This window comes from Telopea speciosissima, chromosome 5, assembly GCF_018873765.1.
Source record: "Telopea speciosissima isolate NSW1024214 ecotype Mountain lineage chromosome 5, Tspe_v1, whole genome shotgun sequence".
Taxonomy (NCBI): Eukaryota; Viridiplantae; Streptophyta; class Magnoliopsida; order Proteales; family Proteaceae; genus Telopea; species Telopea speciosissima.
The window spans coordinates 39,700,195-39,725,448 of record NC_057920.1 but is presented as its reverse complement, the minus strand read 5'-3'; the positions used below and the strand labels follow the sequence as shown (position 1 = coordinate 39,725,448).

Genomic DNA, 25,254 nt, shown 5'->3' with positions numbered 1-25,254 from the left:
TTAGACAATTAGACCGATCGTGGGCTTTAGACAATTAGACCGATCGAAACCACAGATGGGATGGAGTTTCGCAGTTCGAAATCACAAATTCTTGTGTTGGTGCAAGTTGAAAGAGAGTTGTAAGTTTTTTTTCTATTTAAAGAGAGATTGAGATGATACCTGCAACTCATCTTCCTCAATCGATTTGGGGAAGATGAGTTGCAGGGTTTTTTTTCCCTGTTTTTCTTTGCAAGGGCAATTTTGATAATTCACATCATATTTCTAACAGTGTTAGTCATAAACAGACAGAATGGGCTTATTTATTACCGTTTGCAAACCTGGGGGTACACAGAATTTTTCAAAACTGGAGTTTTGTCAAACCTGAGGGATGGTATATGTAAATTACCCTAATATAATATGTGTAATTTTTATTACATAATGGATTGATATTACAAGATTTGCTCTCTTCAAATCCTGATCGATTGTCTTGGCTTACTTAGTTGTGTGGCCCGGCTCGACTCAAACCGACTGGTTTGCAAGAACCATATTACACTAGCGGGCCACACATTCCTTACGAGTCAATGGTTTAAACAAAGCAACCTAATTTAAAGTATCCTGCAAAATTGATTTTCTCGCAAAAGATATATAAAAGAGAAACGTACGTTTTTCGTTGAGGGTAGGACCCACCACTCATTCAAAAACCCCTACTTTTTGTTTTTTCTGTCCTGGAAAAACTCAAACACATCTAAACCGTTGGATTAGAAAACTAGTTTTGACTTGGATACTCGTTTTTTTGACAACCGGTTCTTCCAGTTTACCTCCTCACTTTATAACTCCCTTCTCTGTTGCTTCTCCCCTATTCTCCTTCAGAAAAAAAAAACTCTCCTTTCCGAACTTTTATGGCGCCCTGAGCTTCGTCAAGTCTTCTTCTCCTTGGGTTTCATCTTCGTTTTCATCCGTTATTTTCTTCGTCTCTATTGGGGATGGTCGACTACCTCGGTTATTCGAAGATGGATGAGCAGATCGCCATCCAAGAAGCTGCTTCGGCTGGACTAAAGAGCATGGAACATCTAATCCGTTTGCTCTCTCATCAAAGGTCTCAGAATCAGCAGCAGAACCAGTTAGATTGCAGGGAAATCACAGATTTCACAGTCTCCAAGTTCAAGAAGGTAATTTCGCTTCTGAATCGTACCGGCCATGCTCGATTTCGTCGAGGACCTTCTCCTTCCTTTTCTTATTCTTCTTCTTCTGCTCCGCATCAGTCTCAAACCCTAAGCTTAAATCCACACACAACTCCTACTCGAACTACGACTACGGTCATTCAACCACAACTCCAAAGTCAAAGCCAAACCCAAACCCAAACCCAAACCCTAACGCTTGATTTCACAAAGCCGAATCTGGTAAACGCCTGTTCAAATCTGAGTGAAGTTTCGACCAGTCAATTCTCCAAGGATAGTTTCAGCATCTCTCCTCCGATGTCTTCTACGAATTCATCCTTCATGTCATCGATCACCGGAGACGGCAGCGTATCTAACGGCAAACTTGGATCGTCTCTGTTTGTGTCTCCTGCGCCGGCAGTTTCCGCCGGAAAACCACCTCTCTCGTCGTCTTACCGTAAGAAATGTCACGGCCATGGTCACTCCGATGATGTCTCCGGCAAATATAGCGACTCGGGTCGATGCCATTGTTCCTCCAAAAGAAGGTATGTCGATTGTAGATCTCTCCGCCCATGGCTTATTTTAGAGAGAGGCCCCATAGAATCTTACCCTGCTCCAGTTTAAAGCACGCGTGACAGATATTAGATAATCGTTTTTTGTCCTCTTTCCTTCTGCAGAAGGAAAACACTACACCCTGTTAACCCTCGTCGTACGCTAGCAAAAAAAGACTAAGATTCAACATCTATTATTCTGAAAATTCTTCTGTTTTTAATTAATTTCAGGAAGTCTCGGATTAAGAAAACGATAAGAGTTCCGGCGATAAGTTCAAAGATGGCTGATATTCCTCCCGATGAATACTCCTGGAGAAAATACGGTCAGAAGCCGATCAAAGGATCACCGTTCCCACGGTATGCATTTTAACCGCTCATTCTCGATCGTTAGGTTGATCACGAATCTCGAGGGACTGATTTTTAAAATCTTTTCTTCTATTCGCAGAGGGTATTACAAGTGTAGTACTTTAAGAGGGTGTCCGGCGAGAAAACACGTGGAGCGTGCCCCAGACGATCCAACGATGCTGATCGTGACTTACGAGGGGGAGCACCGCCACTCTCAGCAATCTTTGCCGGAGGTTGTCGCCGGAGTTGGTAATCTTGTATTCGAGTCGTCTTGAGGCTTGTTTGACTTTTTTAGGTTTTTTTTTTTTTTGTTTTTTTGTTTTTAATCTTTTTGATAGATTTGACATTATTAGTTATTACATGGCTGTTAAAGGGGTTTTGATGTAAATTAAAAGAATGAGAGGCCTTTTTTTGTCATTACAGCCTTAAAATTAAAAACTCTCTTCAACATTTGGTTATCCTCTGGGAGGTCTTGGCCTTCTCGCCTTCTCGCCTTCTCGCCTGCTCGATGTTTGTGCAAGTCAAGAAGAGGGGGTGGGGGTTGTAGACAGTGGGCCCCGATTTGGGAGTAAAATTATATTTTTGGTATAATTTCGTCAAAGCTCAAGACGTTGGTTGGCCAGAGTCACCATTAATTGAGTAGCGTTATGCTTGCCTTTCTATTATAGCGTTTGTACTGCTTTGGGATCTGTTTTGTCTTTTACTCAACTTTCTGGTTGGCCGAGAGCCTTGACCATGACTTGAGCGTGGAGAGAGAAAGAGTGGAGAGTTGAAATTTGAAGGAGTTGTTGAATCATGACCGGCTGGGGTTGTTGGCAGTTGTACGGTGACGATTAAAGCACCGATCTATGGGCAACTTGGGAAACTGTTGAACAACTATCATGAAAGGGTCAATAAAGGAGAATTTTTATCACCTCAAGTGAATTGTGTATTGTTTGTCCTCATTAGGCCAAAGACTGTTGCTTAGCAATTATATTGACAAGGATTGAAACTACATGGGAAAATTATCCTTAATTGTTCTAAGATGGAGCAGATTACATGTCACCACAACTGGTAGCAATTACCATGAGCTACGAGCTATATTGGGAGTGCCCAAGATACCAAGAACTATATAGTGATGGGTAGAAAGAAACGTCGCCCTGGGCTCTGAGATGGGCACACGAAATGATCGTTGCACCTTGTTCATTTTGAGGTTTAGCGGGTGAGGTGGTTATTTTGCACGCTGCTATGTTAGGATGCAGGGGTGGGGTGTGTTGGGTGGTGTTCTCTTTCTCATATGCTATGTTTGGATGGTAAGGAAAGAGAAAAAAAGAATAATTTCTGTTGTTTGGTGAAGATTAAAAAAAGTTACTTAGAAGAAAGGCAACAAATCGGAGATACAGATAGCACTTGCAACTGAACTTTGTTTGGCTCATCATCATCGCAAAAAGTGGACCCATTCTTCGCATCAGTCGACTAATGGAAACAACTGTTGGTAGTCATGGGATCATCTCTTGGTTCATCACATTTCGAGTGGATGGGAAAATTGATCAAAATTGAATTTATGTTATAACAAAATTTTTTACACCAATCTCTTGTTCTATTATGAATTAGGGAACAAGAAGAGAAAAGAAACCATCTCATATCCAAATGCGCAGCGGAAAAAGATTGATTCGATTTTTCTTTCGCATCCCATGAATTAGAAATAATACAAGAATTACCATAAAATAGTTAGTTACATTTGTTAACTTGAAGAGTCTCAAGTGTTGTTCCTCCTCCAGATAGTGATTCTCCCTCTAACAAGCATGTCAGGTAAAACAATCTTGAACTTTTTTTGATGTAGCCAAGGTTCTTCAAGTCAATTTAATGTCTCTTCAAAGCTTCACACAAACTAGGGTTTCCAAAACCCACATTCTCAAACACATTAGAGAGCAAGAGGAGGGAGAAGTGAGAGAGAGGGTGTGTGTGGAGAGTTTGTCCAAGGGGTGGGGAGTGAAGAATCGGCCAAGAGTGCTTGGCCGATCCCCCCCTCCCTGGCTTTATACAGTTAGAGTCCCTTTTTACTTTTCTAGTGAGAGTCTCTCTCTCTCTCCTACTTGACTTGGACCGTTCTTATTTTAGCGTGCTTCTAATTGGTGAAGAAGCAGAATCTTAAAGGGAATAATAATAATTTATTTATTTTCTATTGAAGATATAATTAAATAATAACACCACATCCATTAAATTAAATAAACTACTTAATTAATTAGCAAATCCCAAAATACCTTTATATAATAACAACTTATTATGTACCAACCTTCCACTAATCAACATCATCGTTATGGAATCTAGGAGATATATACATATACTGTCAAACCCCATTTCATAGTACATGTCTATATTAGAGCGTTTGTATATGTGATAGGAATCCGCAAAATGCGATTAAATATTTTAATCAAAATAACATATAATCTATCATTTTATGTGAAAATAAGTTTCGTAAAACCATTTCCAAAACGGTACAGGTTCTTGATTCTTATCCGACCATCCACAGATAACCGCTTACTTGATGTTCTTCAATCGGGCAGTGCGGACCAAAATGTTCGTACATTCCCAGAATACCCGCTTTGGTTCTTAGAACTTTAGTCATTAATAAACCAAAGAATGTGTTCACATTTTGCAATGACAAGATCCTCTTAGTTACTGAGTCTCGGTGATGTATGTCTATCCCTTACTCACATCCGGTAGTAACACATGAGGGAATTGACATAAATAGATTCTTCGTCAATACACAATAATATGTGTGCTCGTATTCGTATCCTAACATCAACATGCCTAGGTGTACCCAGTGTGACGACCATATGATAAGGGTGCCCAGTCCAAACCCTAGTCATGACTACCATTTTAAATTATACTTAAGGACACATAATGCTCAGAAATTTTATATTGCATGTGATAATATTAAACAAAAATGTATAAACGGTTCAATACAAACTAAACCGGGTTTTATGGATACCTATATCCAACAATCTCCCATTTGTACAACAAAACCAATTTCCCATGCATTTTAAACCCATGTCCTCCATGTATTTTTTTCAAACACTCCAGGAGGTAAACCCTTTGTCATGGCATCCGACACATTTTCAGTAGTGTCAAACTTAGAGATAGGCACGTCGTCCCTACTGGATAATCTCTTTAATGAGATGATACTTTCGGTACACATGTTTGTTCTTTTGATGAGCCCTAGGCTCCTTGGCTTGTGTAATTGCCCCTCTGTTGTCACATAATAGGGGAATAAGGGATTTGACAAGTTGAGGCACAACCTCTAGGTCAGATAAGAACTTCCTCAGCCAAACACCTTCCTTTGTTGCATCACATGCTACAAGGTGTTTTGCTTCAATAGTGGAATCAGTTGTAGATTTCTGTTTTGCACTACTCCAAACAATGACATCACTTCCCATCAAATAAACCATCTCAGATGTGGATTTTCTGTCATGTTTGTCAATTTGAAAATCTAAGTCTGTATATCCCAAAACTGACGACTGATCACATCTATAAATTAAGAAATAATCCTTAGTCATCCTCAAATACTTGAGGATGTTTTTCACAGCAGTCCAATGGCTCTCATCCAGGATTTGACTGCTAATAGGATACTTACTACATAAGACTCCCTACTACTGAGGCATAGGGAATCTTTGTAACGCCCCCAAAACCACTCTAGCAGTTTAGGGACATTGACGGTCCACAAGATTGTTTATGTCAAGAAGATATGAACCGGAATAGAACCAAAACACAAACACATGTTTAAAATATATAGATTAAGACTTCAACTAAAGTAGGGTAGTTAAACTAAGCTATTACAACTTCCAAATTAAAGTTGAAATTCTGAAATAAAGGTTACAATCCCCAAAATTAAATTAAACTCAAACAAATAATAAGTTCTAAAATTGAAAGAAAGTGTAAAGTTTCTAATAGTAGTTGTCCTCTTCTAATCCAAATGCTTCGTCCTCTTGGGCCTCCTCCTCTATTACATCCTCACATCCAGGTTCGCATTCATAAAGTTATTCATCTGAAAAGTGATGAGGGTAAGCTTTGGAAAAAGCTTAGCAAGTAAATTCACAACAACTATACAGGTGTGAAAAACATGCACAAGTAATACAAAATGTAAAGACATACAATAATATGTATATATAGATCTGAAAAAAAAAAAAACAAAATGATCATAACCATATTTGCTTATCACCACTACCGTAATGAAAAATATATATGACAACAATACACAAAAAATATTTTAAAAGAACGTAAAATAACAAACACATCACTCCCTAATGGACTAGTGTGAGCTAGTTACTATACACTGGTCAAGGCCCTCATGATAGCGACGTATGAACTCCAACTATGATCAACTACAACACCACTGTCCCCTCTCAACATCAAGAAACTAATGAAGAAACTAGTGACCAAACTTGCTCCAGCTCTCCTGGAGAGTTTTTGATCATCTCCCTCTTTCTAGTAGTCTATATAGCTCCAATAAGGATAAGCCCATAGCTCAAAAACCCGTCAACTTAGCCTTACCCCAACACTTTAACCCATGTCGGTAAGGTAACAGAAAAGAACATCCATGTCACACCCCAAACCACCTCCTAGGAGGATTGGGTAGGTGACCCGAATTGCGTAACGGCAATCTGCCAAATCCCACGGATCTAGAAGCAGTGCTTACGATCATGGAACCACATCCACATCTTATCCATAAGTAAGATCAGAGTAATGCAGGACATCTACAATTTAAAAGTAAAAAGGAAGCATAGCGATACGGGAAATGGTGATAATATATACATATTAAATCTTGTTTGATACATCTCCCGGGCACACACAATCCACAACAAAGAAACAAAAGCTGATAAGAACAGTACTACATACAATAATATATACAGGGCGAGCATTCTCAGCCCCAAACGAAAAGGAAAAGAAAACTACAATAACCAAGTCAAAACGGGGATAACTCCAAAAAACCCAAAAGGAGTCCCCAGTCAAAACATCACATGCACGCTTCAATGGTCTTCATCCGCAATGACCACCGAGAACGTACGCAGAATCGGTATGACCTCCGTCGGGGTCCACACAAATATCGTCACAACAACAAAAACTCTCCTCCTCGAGATAGCCCGCCATGCCACAGCGGCATCCACCTGCAGGATCATCTAAGAAGAGAGCAACATATAACAGAGTGTGAGCCCCACCGAGCTCGTGAGCAAATAATATCCATCATGCATGCATATGCAATCACAATCCACAGTTCATATGATCTACATGATATGCAAGTCCAGATTCTTTATTATTAGCCACCTAGTAATACAACTAAGTCAGGTCTGTGCTACTACAATCCCCAATACGTGTATCCCTGGTGCGGGCTTGGTTATCCCTTCCCGCGATACTCCCATTGAGTTGTCGGAGAGGACCAGTCAGCTCCCGCATTCGTTCACCAAGGTCAGCCCGACCAGCCCTCTGTGATTATCCAGGGGGACAACCGTTTCTTCCCTCATGCACCATTTCGGTGTTCTTTTATTTATTTATTTTTTTTCACTCCCTGATAATTGTCCCCACAGGCATCCAGCACCTTAACCCCTGCTGGCAAGGGTGCGTAGCACGGGTGATGAAACTCTAGCCCCATGTATATATGGCATCGTATGAGTCCAGCGGTGTCAATCGTACCCCATAATATGGGCTACCACAGGCCCCATTTCCAGGCCGAGTACGGCATCTAGTCTAGCAATCACATCCATCATATAGAATTCACAGTGTTGATCAACAACAGACATTATGCAGTGATTTGAGTAACTTGAATTATAAGTAAATAACACAGCATTCATGATTCAATCATTAATAGCCGGCATCAGATCATAATTACATTTGCACATATGATAGTATTATTTACTCACCAGTACTTTGCTCTAGGCACTCAATCACAAATTCAGTCCCAGGAGTTGTCTGGTTGTTGACCTCGAGCTCGGGATCAGGTCCTAGACACAAATCATGCATTATCTTATTCAGTCATTAGCCTACACTGATGGTTCTAGGGTTACCCAAATTTACTGAGTTGACCCTGGGGTTTAGTTGGTCTCATTTGGAAATACTGAGCCTTACACTGGGTTGTAGGTCATGTCCCGATGCATGGCCAGTGTTAGGGCATAGGGGCAAATTGGTCATTTGTAATACCAGTACTTGCCAATAGGTCAGAACATGGCCTCGGTGCTGTCCAAAGCATGTTTGTGTTGTAGGACCAAGCACAGCATTGTACAATCACATGCGGGGCCCACTAGGGTTTCGAATCATTTCAAAATAAGAATAGATGTGAGGAGGGGCTTTTCGATAATTTACAGCCTTTCCATAGCGTCCAGGGGTATGTGGGTGAAATCCCCCAGGTCTGTCCATCATTCCAGCCAAATTCCCTTCACTGGGCGATGTCTGCATCGCCCAGTGCATCACCCAATGCCTGCAGAATCAATACAGGCTGAGTTTCCAAGGCTGGGCTTGCATGGTTGGGCTCACACCTGATCCTCTGCATGTTTAGGGATTTAGGTAGCCCCAGTGAGGTCTACATCATGGTCCAATTGGTTTCTCCATTAGGGTTCCAGTCAGGCTGACTGTGGCTGCCCAAGCAATCCAGATGAATAGTATTCAGGGTTTTAGTTAGGCTTGGAATTCAGTTCCAGCCTTGTATAGAGCTGAAATTACCTGAAACAAGGGGGCTTGAGGCTGTACCCATCTAGGGTTAGGGATGTACAGCCTTAGCCAGCTCCTGGGGTTCCAAAAACACTGGCCAATAGGCCATTTGGCAGTACAGGTGGGCACAGCCAGGTTTCGGCCATGGTAGCAGCATAAATGCCTAATGAAAAGTGATAAAATTCATAGATCTCCCATGCTCTATGCATGCATGGCAGATCTGGAGCCAGACTAGGTAAACCCTAGCTTGTCTGGGCTGCCCAGGGTTGCAAAGCACAGTAAGAATGGGGAAAGAACAAGTACAGCAGGTATGGGGGAGTTTCTATACCTGAATAGGGCTGTGGGTGAGCTCGGATCAGCCTGAGATGGGCTACAGCAGCTCCTTCTCTTTTTTCTCCCTTCTTCCTCCTCTTCTTCCTCTCCTTTCTCTCTCTTCTTTCCTCTCCTTCCTCTCTCGGATTTCAGATTTGGCAAGGGCCCTAAAATGAGCCCAAGGCCTCCTATTTATAAGCCAAGGCCAACTAAGGCCTGTTTGCCTTCAGTCCCTCTTTTAAAAACTGATTTTTGGAACTGATTCTATTCAGTTCTGGGCTCTCTGGTGGGGTCTGCAATGAACCAGGGATATGAGGTGGTCCCTTAGAGTCCCCTCTATCAGTGGATGGTGTCCATGGTCAAGTGGGGTGGTCCCCACATTTATAATAATTAAAAATGTGCAAAAATAGCCACTGGGCGATGTCTCTGGGCCTTACTGCATGGCCCAGTGCCATCGCCTAGAGAATTCCAGCAACAGAATTCAAAGGGAACAACACAGGGGTTTGACCCTAGGTTAGGGTATTGTCCCCATATGCCCATTATGGGTTTTTACATGATTTTCCAGAGGTGGGTCCCACCACTTTAAGGAGGAAAGAGAATACCTGGGGTTCAAGCCATACATCAGGCTGTGAGCAGTGCAAGCACAGGGGTCTGCTATCCATCTTCTGACAGGTATATAGGGAAACCTATTCAAAGCATTCTCATTGATCTCATTGAGTGGAGTGATGCTCCACAGTGATCTTGGTTGCCTGATCAGGGGTTCCTGTCCTTGTGTCAGGGGCAGGGTTTGACATTTCTCCCCACCTTACAAAAATTTTGTCCTCGAAATTTGCTTACTATGTAATCCAAAAAGCTGAGGATATTTCTCCTTCATTTCTTCCTCACGTTCCCACGAAGCTTCTTCTTCTGGGTTATTTCCCCATCGAACCTTCACAAATGCGATGGTGCGGTTATGGAGGTTATGCTCCTTTCTGTCCAATATCTCCGTGGGGTGTTCTTCATAGGTCATATCCACGTCCAACTGTTCAGGTTCTGTTGGTAGCACATGTGTCGGATTATTAATATATTTTCATAGCATTGACACATGGAAAACATCGTGGATGCTTGACAAAGATGGTGGTAGAGCCAGCCGGTATGCTACAGGTCCCACTCTATTAAGAATTTCATATGGGCCAATAAATCTTAGGCTCAACTTGCCTTTCTTGTTGAAGCGCAGCAGTTCTTTGGTTGGAGACACTCGAAGAATTTCTCCGATCTCAAATTCAATATCCTTCCTTCGATTGTCCGCATAACTCTTCTGTCTTGACTGGGCTGCCTTGATCTTCTCTGTTATGACATCCACTTTTTCGCATGTCGCTTGAATCATTTCGGGTCCGAGATATTTCCGCTCACCAACTTCATCCCAATAGAGCGGAGTTTGACACTTTCTGCCATAGAGTGCTTCGAACGGTGCCATGCCAATGGTGGAGTGATAGCTGTTATTGTATGCAAATTCCACCAGTGATATGTGAGCATCCCAACTGTCATTCACTTCCAAGACATAGGCTCGGAGCATGTCCTCCAGAGTCTGAATGGTTCTTTCCGATTGTCCGTTCGTCTACGGATGGAAAGCTGTACTAAAATTCAATTGAGATCTCAATTGCTTTTGTAAACTTCTCCAAAACCTTGAAGTAAATCGAGGATCTCTATCAGACACAATACTGATAGACACGCCATATAAGCGGACTATGTTGTCAATGTAGATCTGGGCAAGCTTCTCCATCGGATAACTTATTTTAATCGATATGAAGTGAGCTGCCTTTGTCAGTCCGTCTATGATCACCCAAATTGCATTCATGCCCTTCCTGGTGTTGGGCAGATTTGTCACAAAATCCATAGTGATTCTTTCCCATTTCCACTCAGGTATGGGAAGTGGTTACAAGAGTCCATATGGTCGGTGTCTTTCCGCCTTTATTTGTTGATAGGTAAGACACTTGGACACGTAGATTGTTATGCTCTTCTTCATTCCCATCCACTAGTAATATTTCTTCAAATCTTTGTACATCTTTGTGCTTCCAGGGTGGACTGTATAGGGTGAGCTGTGCGCCTCTTTAAGAATTCGGTCTTGGACATCAAAGTCATCAGGCATGCATAATCTATCACGAAACTTCAATGCTCCATCTTGGGCCAGTGTAAAATCTGGGTCCCTGTGGACACCATGTTGAATTTCTAATATAATTTTGGCCAGCTCGGGGTCCAATGCTTGCTTCGCAATTATCTCCTCTCGTATCGACAGCTGCAAGTCCATTGCTGCTAATTGCATAGCCGCTTCTTCGATCATGAGCTCCAAATCACATTTCTGAGCTTCCTCTATTAATTGTTCACTTACGACTAATGATGCGAGGGACGCAGTCTGAGATTTTCTGCTTAATGCATCCGCCACAACATTAGCCTTACCGGGGTGATACTGGATTTCACAGTCATAATCCTTTACCAATTCTAGCCACTGCCTCTGTCTCATGTTCAACTTCTTTTAGGTGAAGACATACTTCAGGCTTTTGTGATCACTGAAGATTTCACTCTTTTTACCGTATAGGTAGTGTCGCCAAATTTTCAACGCGAAGACTACCGCTGCTAACTCCAAATCATGAGTGGGGTAATTCTTCTCGTGTTCTTTTAACTGCCTGTAGGCATAAGCGACTACTTTACCTCTCTGCATCAGGACGCCACCTAGGCCTGTTTTAGATGCATCCGTGTATACTACCATTCCTCCAGTTCTGTCTGGAATGGTCAAAATTGGGGTTGTTACCAATCAGTCCTTCAGTTCTTGAAAACTCTTCTCGCATGTCTCATTCCATTCAAACTTAGTACCCTTCCTCATGAGTTTTGTCATGGGCGCCAAAATGCACGAGAAATTCTCAATAAATCGGCGGTAATAACCAGCCAATCCTAAGAAACTTCGGATCTTTGTGGCATTTTTCAGAGTCTCCCATCCGAGAACTGCCTTCACTTTGCCGGGGTCTACCTTGATGCCGTCTTTGGTGACGATATGCCCCAAGAAACCAATTTGGTTGAGCCAAAATTCACACTTTCTGAACTTGGCATAGAGTTGGTGTTCCCGCAGCCGTTGCAACACGAATGTAAGGTGTCGCGCATGCTCTTCCTCACTCTTAGAGTATACCTGAATGTTGTCAATAATTACTATGACGAACTTATCCAGCACGTCATGGAATACTCTATTCATCATATCCATAAATGCTGCCGGGGTGTTGGTTAATCCGAATGACAACACTAAGAATTCGTAATGTCCGTATCGGGTTTGAAACGCCGTTTTATGAATGTCACCACTTTTGATCTTCAGTTGATGGTATCCTGACCTAAGATCAATCTTGGAGAAATCTCTTGCTCCTTGTAGCTTATCAAACAGGTCATCGATACGCGACAACGGGTATCGATTCCTGATTGTCAGTTTATTCAACTCGTGGTAGTCGATACACAACCGCATGCTACCATCTTTCTTCTTTACGAACAGCACAGGTGCTCCCCAGGGTGGACACACTGGGTTGAATAAATCCCTTCTTCAGCAGATCTTGAAGTTGTGTCTGCAACTCTTTCAATTGGAATGGTGCCATCCTGTATGGTGCCTTACATACCGGTGCTGCACCAGGAATCAGGTCAATTGTGAACTCTACATCACGGTCCGGCGGCAACTGTGTTAGATCTTTTAGAAATACATCAGGAAATTCTCTGACAACGTGAAGTTCCTCCAAGTGTTTTATCTTCGCCTCCGTGTCCATCACAGTGGCCAAAAAGCCTTGGCATCCATCATCAAGCAACTTCTACACCTGAAGTGCGGATAATGTTATTCGTCTGGACTTCCTCCTCGGTTCACTTTGATAAGTGAATTCTGACCCATCTTCTAGTTTAAACTTTATCTTTTTCTCCGCACACAAGACGTTTGCACCATAGGCAGACAACCAATCCATGCCTAGTATCACGTCAAAATCATTTATATTCATTTTTATCAGTCGTATGATTAGATTCTTTCCACAGATTTTGATCTGACAAGGGTCATAGACCTCCTTCAAACTCACAACGCTTCCTGTTGGCGTGCTGACTACTAATTCATGCCCAATATCTCTTGGTTGATCTTTTATTCTACTCGCAAAGGTTGAGGAGAGGAAAGAGTGGGTTGCGCCCGAGTCAAATAATACTCGCGTGGGTATGGTTGAGACATTCAGGGAACCTAGGGTTTATAGGTAATTTAGGTTTCACGAATTAAACCAATTATTCCCTATAATTTACAAGGTTCAATCACTTACTTGTCATTATGTTGGGGTTTGCCTCAGCTTCTTCATTTGTTAAAGCGTACACCTTTCCTTGCATCCGATTGTCACGTGGTTGAAATGGTCTAGCGTAGGGCTGATTAAATGAACTGTTGCCATATCCACGCGATTTGCAATCCCTAGCCATATGTCCTTCCTTGTTACACAGATAGCACTTAAAGGGCAGAGCTCCAGGTGTTGAGGCCTTGCTCGCTTGACTTGTTGCTGGTTGAGCTGGCGAAATTGCTATCGTCGCTTGACTCATAGTAGGTTGAATGGATCGAGTAAATGTAGGGAGAAAAGAACTCTGACCTACTCTCGGCCTACGATACAGAGTCGGAGTAGGGCTTGAATTTGTTCCTCGATAAACCTTATTTGGCCAACCATAGGTTTGGAAGTTATTTGACCTTTTGTTCAAACCAGGTGACGTCACAGTCTTTTCTTTCTCTTTTTCCTTGAATCTATCCTCCATTGTCTTCGCCTTATCAACCATTTGAGCATAATCCCGATTATCCATGATTGACAAAACTAATCCAATCCCAATTTTGAGTCTCTTCTCAAATTTCTTGGCCTTACTAACTTCCCCTTTCAAGTGCTCTGGAGCAAAATGGAACAGATCTTCGAACCGCTGTTGGTAATCTAGTACCGACTTGTTCCCTTGCACTAGTGCGATGAATCCTGCTTCCTTTCTATCCTTGAAACTTTCAGGAAAGTAGTTTTTAAAGAAAACCTCTTTAAACTGTTTCCATGTGGGGTTTGGGTGAGAAACTTCCAAATTAGGCCTCATGGCTTTCCACCAAGCTTCGGCTTTACTTTGCAACTGATAACCCGCACAAATAATCTTTTGCGCGTCTGTGCACTCGAGTACTTCAAATGCTTTTTCCAGGGCACTAATCCATCTTTTCAGCTGCATTGCCTCAGAGGTTATTTTGGAAAATGCAGGCGGTTGGAGTTTCTTGAACCTTTCTATAACCTTGGCGGTAGAATTTTCTGCTAAGTGTTGAGGCACAGGTGGTGGAAATAGCACTGGTCGATTGGGTGGTGGTGGTGGTGCAGCGCGTTCGTGCATCATAGTTGCAAACTGTGTAGACATCTGACCAAGTAACTCCTGTTGTTGTTGCATGGTTTGCATCATCGTGGTCATGAACGCAATCACATCCCCGGCTGCCACACTTGGCTGAGGTGCTGCTGCAGTAGGTTATGCAGCCGCTGGTGCTCCTAATGAAGCAGTCGATGCCTTAGAGTTTTGAGCCTCAGTTCCGTTGGGCAGTTCAACCTCCGGTACAATTCTAGGTTGTTTACCCTTACGACCTCCACAAGAACTTCTAGTTTTGATCATTGTTGCTTCTCTGAAAAGAGGAGCGAGTTCAATATTTCAATTCATCTATACGGATCAACAGTTGTTCCCTAGCTAACAGATACTAACCCAGTCCATAGTTGCAATGAGTATCATGAGTCATACTAGTAAGGTAGATTACTAGATTCATTATCTTGGTTTGTTAGGTGTTGTGTCATATTGAATACCTTATGTTTCTCTTTCTTATGTGTTTTATGAGTCAGTATGTTATGCATGGCACTAATAAAAAAAAAATTTCAGGTTTTTAAATAAAGACTTTTAATTAATTACCTGATCTAGCAGGCAAACATCTCCAGCTTCTTCCCGATCTCGAACTCTAGTGCCAGTAGAAATTCTATGTCAGCTATTACCTCTCCAGCTAGACTCAAAAAATGCTCTCGGTCCTCGGGTCCACTAATGGCTGCAATAGCCAAGTAAAAGTCCAGTCGACTCTCAGCCCGGGGTAACACTAACCGTATTCGTCTCCGTCTCTCTAGTAAATGTCTAATATAAAGCATGATGCTGGGGTCACCAGCCTCAGTCAACTCACTGGTCCTGTCACATAACATGGTTCTAAGCATTAGGACATACTTAATTGAAAGAATTAAGTACACGACTATTGGAAACTTAAATAACCATAACATCAATATGACAAATCCTTGGGTTGGCTCGAAATACCTTAGCGTGTAAGGATTCGATTGACTAGACAACCTATCAGATCCTACTCTCAGCTATCCTACACCTTGGTTAGGGTAAGATCTATGCTTCTCACACTTAGTAAACACATAATACAACATACCTACGTAACTAAGTTCTGGTTTGCATAGCAACAGTCCGATCAGTTCGTACATTACAATAGGCACGCATTTAGCTTATTTGTATTCAACCATATACTATAATTATATACATGCTAATATACTCACAAATATGTAATACATCCTTATTTTAACCTAGCCATATAGGTTCTTCTCCCTTAGTCCCTAGGTGTTGCATTTGAAAAATTTCCACTTTCTTGAGTCCATGAAATCTAAGTTCTTAGGTCATGATTTATTTATTACTATATTTTATTAATATAATATTCTTATTATTTAATAATAATAATAATAATTTTTTTTGCCCTTTTTTTTTTTTTTTTTTTTTTTTTATGTCCTATGGGGTTATTATGCCCAAAACTAAGGTCCCATGTGTAAATTCTAGATTTTTTGCAAATTTACCATCACTGGGCGATGTCTCTGGGCGTTGCCACATCGCCCAGTGCCATCCATCTCCCAGAGAATTGGGCTCAGGCTTTTTAAGTCCAAGAGGGCCTCATTCTTTCCTAGTTTCATTCTAAATTCCTCTAAACACTTGGGAGAAGTTCTAGAAGAGTAAGGGGATGACTTCCACACCAAGTCTTAGTATTTTCTCGGCCTATTTGCGACTTCACACGTGCCTAGGAAAGTTCCTTTTGTTTTTAGGTTTTCTCTATATGCTTTACTTGTTTTTCTCCATTTCTTCTTTACCTAGGTTAGGTTTTACTGATTTACTTGCCCTAAACATAGTATTCTCTCTCTTGTTGTGTAGAAAATGTCTACTAATCGTCGTACTACACGGAAATCGGTAGCCCAAAAGAGGCTACGAGTTGAATCCGAGGAGTCTTCTTATTCTTCGATTCCACCATCATCTCCTAGGGAGGATTCATCTTTCGAGGAGCTAGATTTTGATCACCATCTTTTCTCGAAGTATGAGTATGCCAAGGAATGTAGAAATTTTGCTTCTGTAAAGATAGTAAATGGCCGGGTGGTACGAGTAGAGGACTTCCACCAATATGGCCTCTTTGCCAAGTTCAATGCCCTAGGCTGGGCATCGATGTTGTCCCCTACCAAGCCTTGTTATCCCAACCTGGTTCGATACTTTTACTGTAACTTGATGCCATCCGGGGCACAAGATTTCACACTTTAGAGTAGGGTAAAGGGAGTGGATATCAGATTGACCACTACCCTCTTGGCAGAGATCTTGGGTTTACCTGACACAGGTGATAGGGTTTATTACCAACCCCGCATGGACATATCCGAGATGTTCTCCCTCAAGACTAGGAGGACAGCTTTCACTACTTTGACCAGTTCTAGGAATACTCCCAAGTCTGAGACTGCCTACAAGCCCAGTGCTAGGGTTATTAGTAGATGTGTGACCTATAACATCTACCCCAAGGGAGGAAAGGGCAGCATATCTATGATGCAGGCGTATATCACTTACTGCCTGTTGGGTGCTGGTCAGGGGGGTCCAGTCATCAACCTCCCTTATTTATTGCTTCAGGTGATGCTTTATCACGCCCAGAACCCAGCCGATGGAAACCTTCCTTATGGGAAGTTCCTTACCTTGGTCTTCCGATATTTTGGGGTTCCATTGGAGGACGAGTTCATTGACAGGGTCCGATCCAGACCTATCGATAAGACTTCTATCTTGAAGATGAAGGTACCTGGGGAAGATCTAGTAGTGGATGAGGAGCAAGTGATGGCTGAGGATATGCAGCAGGATGAGGGGCAGGGTGGTGATGCACATGATGAGGGTCAGATTGGAGAGGGGCAGAGCGACATTGGAGTAGACACTCAGGGCATGTACATAGAGGAGCAGGGGTTAGGTCTAGATGATCTCGAGGGTTTTGACACATAGTTTATAGACTTACCTGCTTATGAGACGACCGGTGCCACTAGTTCACAGGTTTCAGGGCCTCCAGATTGGGCTCAGGTGATGGCATAGCTTCAGAGCCTCGGTACGCAGATGTTAAACCTGGGATCTAGGGTGGATCAAGGCTTCACTTCCTTGGGCAGTAGAGTGGGTGCTGTCGAGCAAAGATTGGATTTCTGGGATAGATTCTACAGAGTTGACTCTCGCCAGACTCAGCCTCCGCCGAGCGACTTGCCTCCTACAGAGTAGTTCCTACAGTACCGGACTTTCGTGCTACATGATGTTGACTACTGTTATTTTCTTATGCTTATGTACTTTTTCTTTCTTTGTCTTTAGTTTATGTACTTGTTGAATTGCAGTTATGCAATCAAACTTTTGTAACTATTACTGAGTTAATGAAATTCTTACATTTTACTTAATTGCATCTACCTCCCCTGTGGTTTTTAATTCTTGCATGTTTTATTGTTTAAAGCTTATTCGTCCTAGTCTGCAACCCATAATCGTAAGAAGAGCCTCACGCTCTGATACCAAGCTCTGTCACACCCCAAACCACCCCCTAGGTGGATTGGGTTGGTGACCCGAATTGCGTAACGATAATCCGCCAAATCCCACGGATCTAGAAGCAGTGCTTACGATCATGGAACCACATCCACATCTTATCCATAAGTAAGCTCAGAGTAATGCAGGATGTCTACAATTTAAAAGTAAAAAGGAAGCATAACGATACGGGAAATGGTGATAATATATACATATTAAATCTTGTTTGATACATCTCCCAGGCACGCACAACCCACAACAAAGAAACAAAAGCTGATCAGAATAGTACTACATACAAAAATATATACAGGGCGAACATTCTTAGCCCCAAAAGGAAAGGAAAAGAAAACTACAATAACCAAGTCAGAATGGGGATAACTCCAGAAAACCCAAAAGGAGTCCCCAGTCCAAACATCACATGCACGCTTCAATGGTCTTCATCCGTAATGACCACCGAGAACGTACGCAGAATCGGTATGACCTCCGTCGGGGTCCACACCAGCATCGTCATAACAACCAAAACTCTCCTCCTAGAGATAGCCCGCCATGCCACAGCGGCATCCACCTGCAGGATCATCTAAGAAGAGAGCAACATATAACAGAGTGTGAGCCCCACCGAGCTCGTGAGAAAATAACATCCATCATTCATGCATATGCAATCACAATCCATAGTTCATATGATCTACATGATATGCAAGTCCAGATTCTTTATTATTAGCCACCTAGCAATACAACTACGTCAGGTCTGTGCTACTACAATCCCCAATACGTGTATCCCTGGTGTGGGCTTGGTTACCCCTTCCCGCGATACACCCATTGAGTTATCAGAGAGAACCAGTCAGCTCCCGCATTCGTTCACCAAGGTCAGCCCGACCAGCCCTCTGTGATTATCTAGGGGGACAACCGTTTCTTCCCTCATGCACCATTTCGGTGTGCTTTTATTTTTTTATTTTTTTTTTCGCTCCCTGATAATTGTCCCCACAAGCATCCAGCACCTTAACCCCTGCTGGCAAGGGTGCATAGCACGGGTGATGAAACTCTAGCCCCATGTCTATATGGCATCGTATGAGTCTAGCGGTGTCAACCGTACCCCATAATACGGGCTACCACAGGCCCCATTTCCAAGCCGAGTACGGCATCTAGTCTAGCAATCACATCCATCATATAGAATTCACAGTGTTGATCAACAATAGACATTATGCAGTGATTTGAGTAACTTGAATTATAAGTAAATAACACAGCATTCATGATTCAATTATTAATAGTTGGCATCGAGATCATAATTACATTTGCACATACGATAGTATTATTCACTCACCAGTACTTGGCTCTAGGTACTCGTCACAAATTCGATCCCAGCGGTTGTCCGAGTTTTGACCTCGAGCTCGGGATCAGTCCTAGACACAAATCAAGCATTGTCTTATTTAGTCATTAGCCTACACTGATGGTTCTAGGGTTACCCAAATTTATTGAGTTGACCCGGGGTTTAGTTGGTCTCATTTAGAAATGCCGGGCCTTACACTAGGTCTTAGGTCATGTCCCGGTGCATGGCAGTGTTAGGGCACAGGGGCAAATTGCTCATTTGTAATACCAGTACCTGCCGTTAGGTCAGAACATGGCCTCGGTGCTGTCCAAAGCATGTTTGTGCTGTAGGACCAAGCACAGTAGTGTACAGTCACATGCGGGGCCCACTAGGGTTTCGAATCATTTCTAAATAAGAACAGATGTGAGGAAGGGCTTTTTGGTAATTTCCAGCCTTTCCACAGCATCTAGGGGTATGTGGGTGAAATCTCCCAGGTCTGTCCATCATTCTAGCCAAATTCCCTTCACTGGGCGTTGGCTCTGGGTGTTGTCTGCATCGCCCAGTGCATCACCCAGTGCCTGTAGAATCGATACAGGCTGATTTTCCAAGGCTGGGCTTGCATGGTTGGGATCACACTTGATCTCTGCATGTTTAGGGATTTAGGTAGCCCCAGTGAGGTCTACATCATGGTCCAATTGGTTTCTCCATCAGGGTTCCAGTCAGGTTGACTGTGGCTGCCCAAGCAACCCAGATGAATAGTATTCAGGGTTTTGGTTAGGCTTGGAATTCAGTTCCAGCCTTGGACAAAGCTGAAATTACCTAAAACAAGGGGGTTTGAGGCTGTACCCATCTAGGGTTAGGGCTGTACAGCCTTAGCCAGCTCCTAGGGTTCCAAAAACACTGGCCAATAGGCCATCTGGCAGTGCAGGTGGGCACAGCTAGGTTTCGGCCATGGCAGCAGCATAAATGCCTAATGAAAAGTGATAAAATTCACAGATCTCCCATGCTCTATGCATGCATGGCAGATCTGGAGCCAGACTGGGCAAACCCTAGCTTTTCTGGGCTGCCCAAGGTTGCAAAGCACAACAAGAATGGGGAACGAACAGGTACAGCAGGTATGGGAGAGTTTCTATACCTGAATAGGGCTGTGGGTGAGCTCGGATCAGCCTGAGATGGGCTGCAGCAGCTCCTTCTCTTTCTTCTCCCTTCTTCCTCCTCTTCTTCCTCTCCTTTCTCTCTATTCTTTCCTCTCCTTCCTCTCTCGGATTTCAGATTTGGCAAGGGCTCTAAAATGAGCCCAAGGCCTCCTATTTATAAGCCAAGGCTAACTAAAGCCTGTTTGCTTTCAGTCCTTCTTTTAAAAATTGATTTTTGGAACTGATTCTGTTCAGTTCTGGGCTCTGTGGTGGGGTCCGCAGTGAACTAGGGATATGAGGTGGTCCCTCAGAGTCCCCTCTATCAATGGAGGTCCCCACGTTTATAATAATTAAAAATATGCAAAAACAGCCACTGGACGATGTCTGTGGGCCTTACTGCATCGCCCAGTGCCATCGCCCAAAAAATTCTAGCTACAGAGGGGTTTGACCCTGGGTTAGGGTATTGTCCCCATATGTCCATTATGGGTTTTCACATGATTTTCTAGAGGTGGGTCCCACCACTTTAAGGAGGAAAGAGAATACCTGGGTTCAAGCCATACATCAGGTTGTGAGCTGTGCAACCACAGGGGTCTGCTATCCATCTTCTGACAGGCATATAGGGAAACCTGTTCAAAGCATTCTCATTGATCTCATTGAGTGGAGTGATGCTCCACAGTGATCCTGGTTGCCTGATCAGCGGTTCCTGTCCTTGAACCAAAATTCCAACTTGTCAGGGTCAGGGTTTGACAATCCATGCTTATACATAAAGCTATACAACAAGTCTAGAACTTAGGGTTTGCATCTCCCTATATTCCAAACACTAAAACTTTTAATCAAGAGTTGTAAAAGAAAAGAAAAACTCAGAAATAAATCAAGTTTCATCAACATATCATGGCATAGAGTGCAATACATAAATTGAGAAGATTTGGCAAAATCTTCGCACAAAGTTGTCATCAAGCATCTTCAATTCCAACAGAATATAAATCGATAAATTAAATAAAAATCAGATTTAAATGCATCATCCAAAAATATCATGCAGTAGGTTATAATTTTGAAGAATCATTCATAGACCTTCCTCATACTATCAACAATCAAGCATTGGATTCATTAGTCTATAAACATGACATTATAAAAATTCTGCTCACACATTTATGAATTAAATCATAATGAAATCACCATTCCTTGCAAGCAATCATGTGTGAATAATTTAATTGAGTAAAAAGCATGAAAAAATATGTTTTTGGCATAATAAATCTCAATCTAAAACTAAATTTCCAGATTTAAAACAATGTTTCAAAATAAATTTTATATGTAAAGAAAATATCCAGTATAATGGTTGAAGATCTACTCACCTTGTGTGAAGCGACTAGGATTTCTATAAGTGACCTCAAATAAATGCTTCAATGATGTTGATATATCTCTTCCTAATTTAGAATCACTTTAATGGAGTCCTATGATTAAGGTAATGATGAAATCAACCTCAAGCTATTGCTTAAACTCAGATTTGGAAAACACAGATTTTTGACAGAATGATCTACCTTTAGTAAATTAGCGATATCTCTCTGCTTAGATCTCAGTTTGATCTGGTTCAAATTGGGTTACGAAGATAAGAGATGGGGTTATGTTTTATTGTGAAATAATATTTTCCCAATTCGATTCCAAAAAGGGTCAAAATTGAATGTCAAGTAGCTAGTTCTGCACAGTCCGAATTTCCTTCTTCTTCTCTCTTCTTCTCTCTTCTTCTTCTTCTCTTCCTCTCTATAGTCCACGAATTTTCCTTTCTCCCTCTCTCTCTCTCTCTCTCTCTCTCTCTCTCTCTCTCTCTCTCTAATTTATGATAAAGGGAATGAAGGTTGGGATTTATTTATGGGGATTTAATCATAACAAGAAAGAAGGTAGGAAGAATCCAATTTTGTCTCTAACTACATCTATTTACTTGCCCTCGAATAAAAATATTTTAAAAGGAATCTTAACTTAAGATTTTTAAATTAAAATTTTAGATTAAGTAATTTAATTTTAGCTAAAATTCCTTTTTTGTTGGGATTTTATTTTATGAAGACTTTCTTTCTCCAAGTTTGAGTTTCCAGTCAATTGGAGATTGCCACCTCACCTTTCCTTATCAATCCATAATACTTCCCTAGCTAAAATCTAAGACCTCCCAAGTTAGAATCATGGAAGCTCCTTCTAAGCCCTATAAAATTATAAAAAAATAAAATATTTAATTACACCTATAAAGAATAGAACCTTAGACCTCTAACAAATTGAATTAAATGTCTAAGCACTAGGCTAGGTTACTAACTATGAATTATTTTTCAAATCAAATTATATATGTTTTAAATAAAATCTTAATGCTACACTTAGGCAAGGAATAAACTCAAAATGAGGGTGTTACACTAGGGCACACTACTTACCATGCATGCATTTGTGCACCTCCCGTTAGTCCAAGTTCCTACACTTCAGCTTGTCCTAATCCTGCATTAGGCAAAAAGATCAAATTACCCCTAGTCCAAAATTAGGGTATTACAATCTTCCTCATCTCTTCAATGTTTGTCTGAGTCTAAGGACAATGAGATTTGAAAAGACTGACTCCATGCTGGAAAGGAACACTTCCTCTCATGGAGTTATCCATATTAAATCTGGCCAAGACTTTATCTATATAGGTTGATTGTGATAAGCCTAACATCTGTTTCTGGCGATCTTTAATAAGTTTAATCCCTAGGATGTAACTAACTTCACTGAGATCTTTCATAGAAAAAGTAGTAGACAACTAATACTTAACTGATGAAAGAAACCCCACATCATTACCGATGAGCAATATGTCATCTATGTATAATACGAGAAAACACACTGCTCTCCCCATGATCTTCTTGTAAATGCACGGTTCATCTATATTTTGATCAAAATCAAATGATTTGATTGAATGATCAAATCTGATGTTCCAGCTTCTGAAAGCCTGCTTGAGTCCATAAATGGACCTCTATAGTTTGCGTACTTTATCTTCTTCCTCCAATGAAGAGAACCCCTTTGGCTATTGCATGTAGATTTCTTCATCAAGAAACTCATTCAAAAATGCGATTTGTACATCCATCTAGCAGATCTTATAGTCATAGTATGCAACAACGGAAAATAAAATCCTAATGGACTTCATTATCGCTACTGAGGAAAAAGTTTCCTCATAATCTATAGCCTTTTGCCACCATCCTTGCTTTGAATGTTTCAATCTTTCCATCATGCCCCTTATTCCTCTCAAAGATCTACTTGCATCCCATAGGTTTTACATCAAGTGGTGGATTGACTAGAGTCCAAATCTTATTGGAATGCATTTAATCGATTTTTAGATCGCATTGCTTCCAGCCACTTAATGGCATCAACATCCTTAAGAGCCTCAGAGTATGTTATCCGATCATCATCCGATTCAACTGAAAGCATGGAAAACTCTTCCAATGTCTTCTCATCTTCTGTAAGAAAAGTGAACCTAGTGGGTGGTTTGGTAGTCCTCCCACTATGCCATGGTTCTTGAGGTGTTGCATTTTCAATGGGTATGTTGATTGGTCTCACTTCAAAAATTGACGTTTGTGAGTTATCTGATACCTCTTCAATAACTACAGGTTCAGTTTTCTTGGTCAACATATCTTCTTCCAGAATAATAACATGTTTACTTATAATGATATTTTTCATCATCTAGGTCATAGAAATAGTAACCTATCGTGCCTTTAGGACAATCCAAGAAATAACATCTTGATGTTCTAGATTCCAACTTGTCTGTTTGTTGCTTTTGCACATGTGCAATGCAACCCTATACCCTAATATATTGTATACTAGGCTTACGCCCTTTCCACAACTCAAAAAGGTGTCTCTGCTATAGACTTTGTTGGAACCCTATTCAAGATATAATTAGTTGTTTTTAGGAAAAACCCCCAAAATGAAAGAGGTAGCTTACTATAAATAAGCATTGTTTGAACCATATCTAATAGAGTTTGATTGCGTCGCTTGGAGACATCATTTTGTTGTGGTGTTCCTGGATTCGTTAATTGATTAACAATCCCTTGAGAAGTAGGACCTTCCCTAAACTCATCTAACAGATACTCCACTCCACAATCCGATCATAAGCACTTGATGTGTTTATCCAATTGTCTTATGACTTCGGCTTGGAATTCCTTAAATTTCTCAAAGGCTTTTCAAATGTTCTACACATTAAGTAGATATAATCATATCTAGAGTAATCATCAGTAAAAGTTATGAAATACTTAAATCTGTATCTAGCTTGTATATTTATTTTTGGTAATGAGTGTGTATATTTATTTTTGGTAATGAGCTTGTATATTTATGGATCCACATACATAAGTATGAATCAACAATAGATCTATGGCTCTAGTATCTTTATTACTAAAGGGTTTCTTGGTCATTTTGATCCGAAGGTATGACTCATAGGTAGGGAAGTATTTGACCTTTAGATTTTCTAACATCCCATCCTTTATTAGCTTACTGATTTGGTCCATGTTAATGTGACCTAATCTTAGATGTCATGGATATGTTGAGATCACTGGAGCTGGCTTATGTTTCATATCAATATTTGAAACAATATTCGTTTCAACCAGGTAATCCAGGAAATACAAGCTACTTTGTAAATTTCTAGATGCCACAAAATAATTATTAAACGAATAACCAATTTAGAATTAAAGGAAAAATTATATCCATCCATAACTAGTTTAGAAATAGATAGTTTCATCTTGAAAGAGGATATATAATAACAATCCTTTAAAACTAAATCAATGAAATCAAATTTTAAATAAAATGTTCCTACGGCCATTGCCATGGCCTCAACTCTAGTGCCCATCCTTAAATGTACTTCATTTCTTTCCAATTTCCTTGTCTCCTTGAACCCTTGCAACATATTGCAAATATGAACTATGGATCCACTATCCACCAATAAAGAATTGGTCAAT

The 25,254-nt window shown here is 41.2% G+C and overlaps 1 protein-coding gene across 2 annotated transcripts; it reads left to right on the top strand.

Moving 5' to 3' along the window:
• Positions 1 to 899: 899 nt before the first annotated feature.
• Positions 900 to 14,057, top strand: LOC122662681 (probable WRKY transcription factor 17). Of its 2 annotated transcripts, XM_043858383.1 has the most exons (4): positions 900 to 1,681; positions 1,919 to 2,044; positions 2,133 to 2,327; positions 14,046 to 14,057. In XM_043858383.1, the coding sequence occupies exons 1-3, from the start codon at positions 963 to 965 to the stop codon at positions 2,305 to 2,307; spliced, it is 1,020 nt and encodes a 339-aa protein (XP_043714318.1). In that variant the 5' UTR covers positions 900 to 962; the 3' UTR covers positions 2,308 to 2,327; positions 14,046 to 14,057. The 2 variants fall into 2 exon arrangements, with proteins under 2 accessions (XP_043714318.1, XP_043714317.1); XM_043858382.1 differs by lacking the exon at positions 14,046 to 14,057 and having other exon boundaries at positions 2,133 to 2,345.
• Positions 14,058 to 25,254: the final 11,197 nt, after the last annotated feature.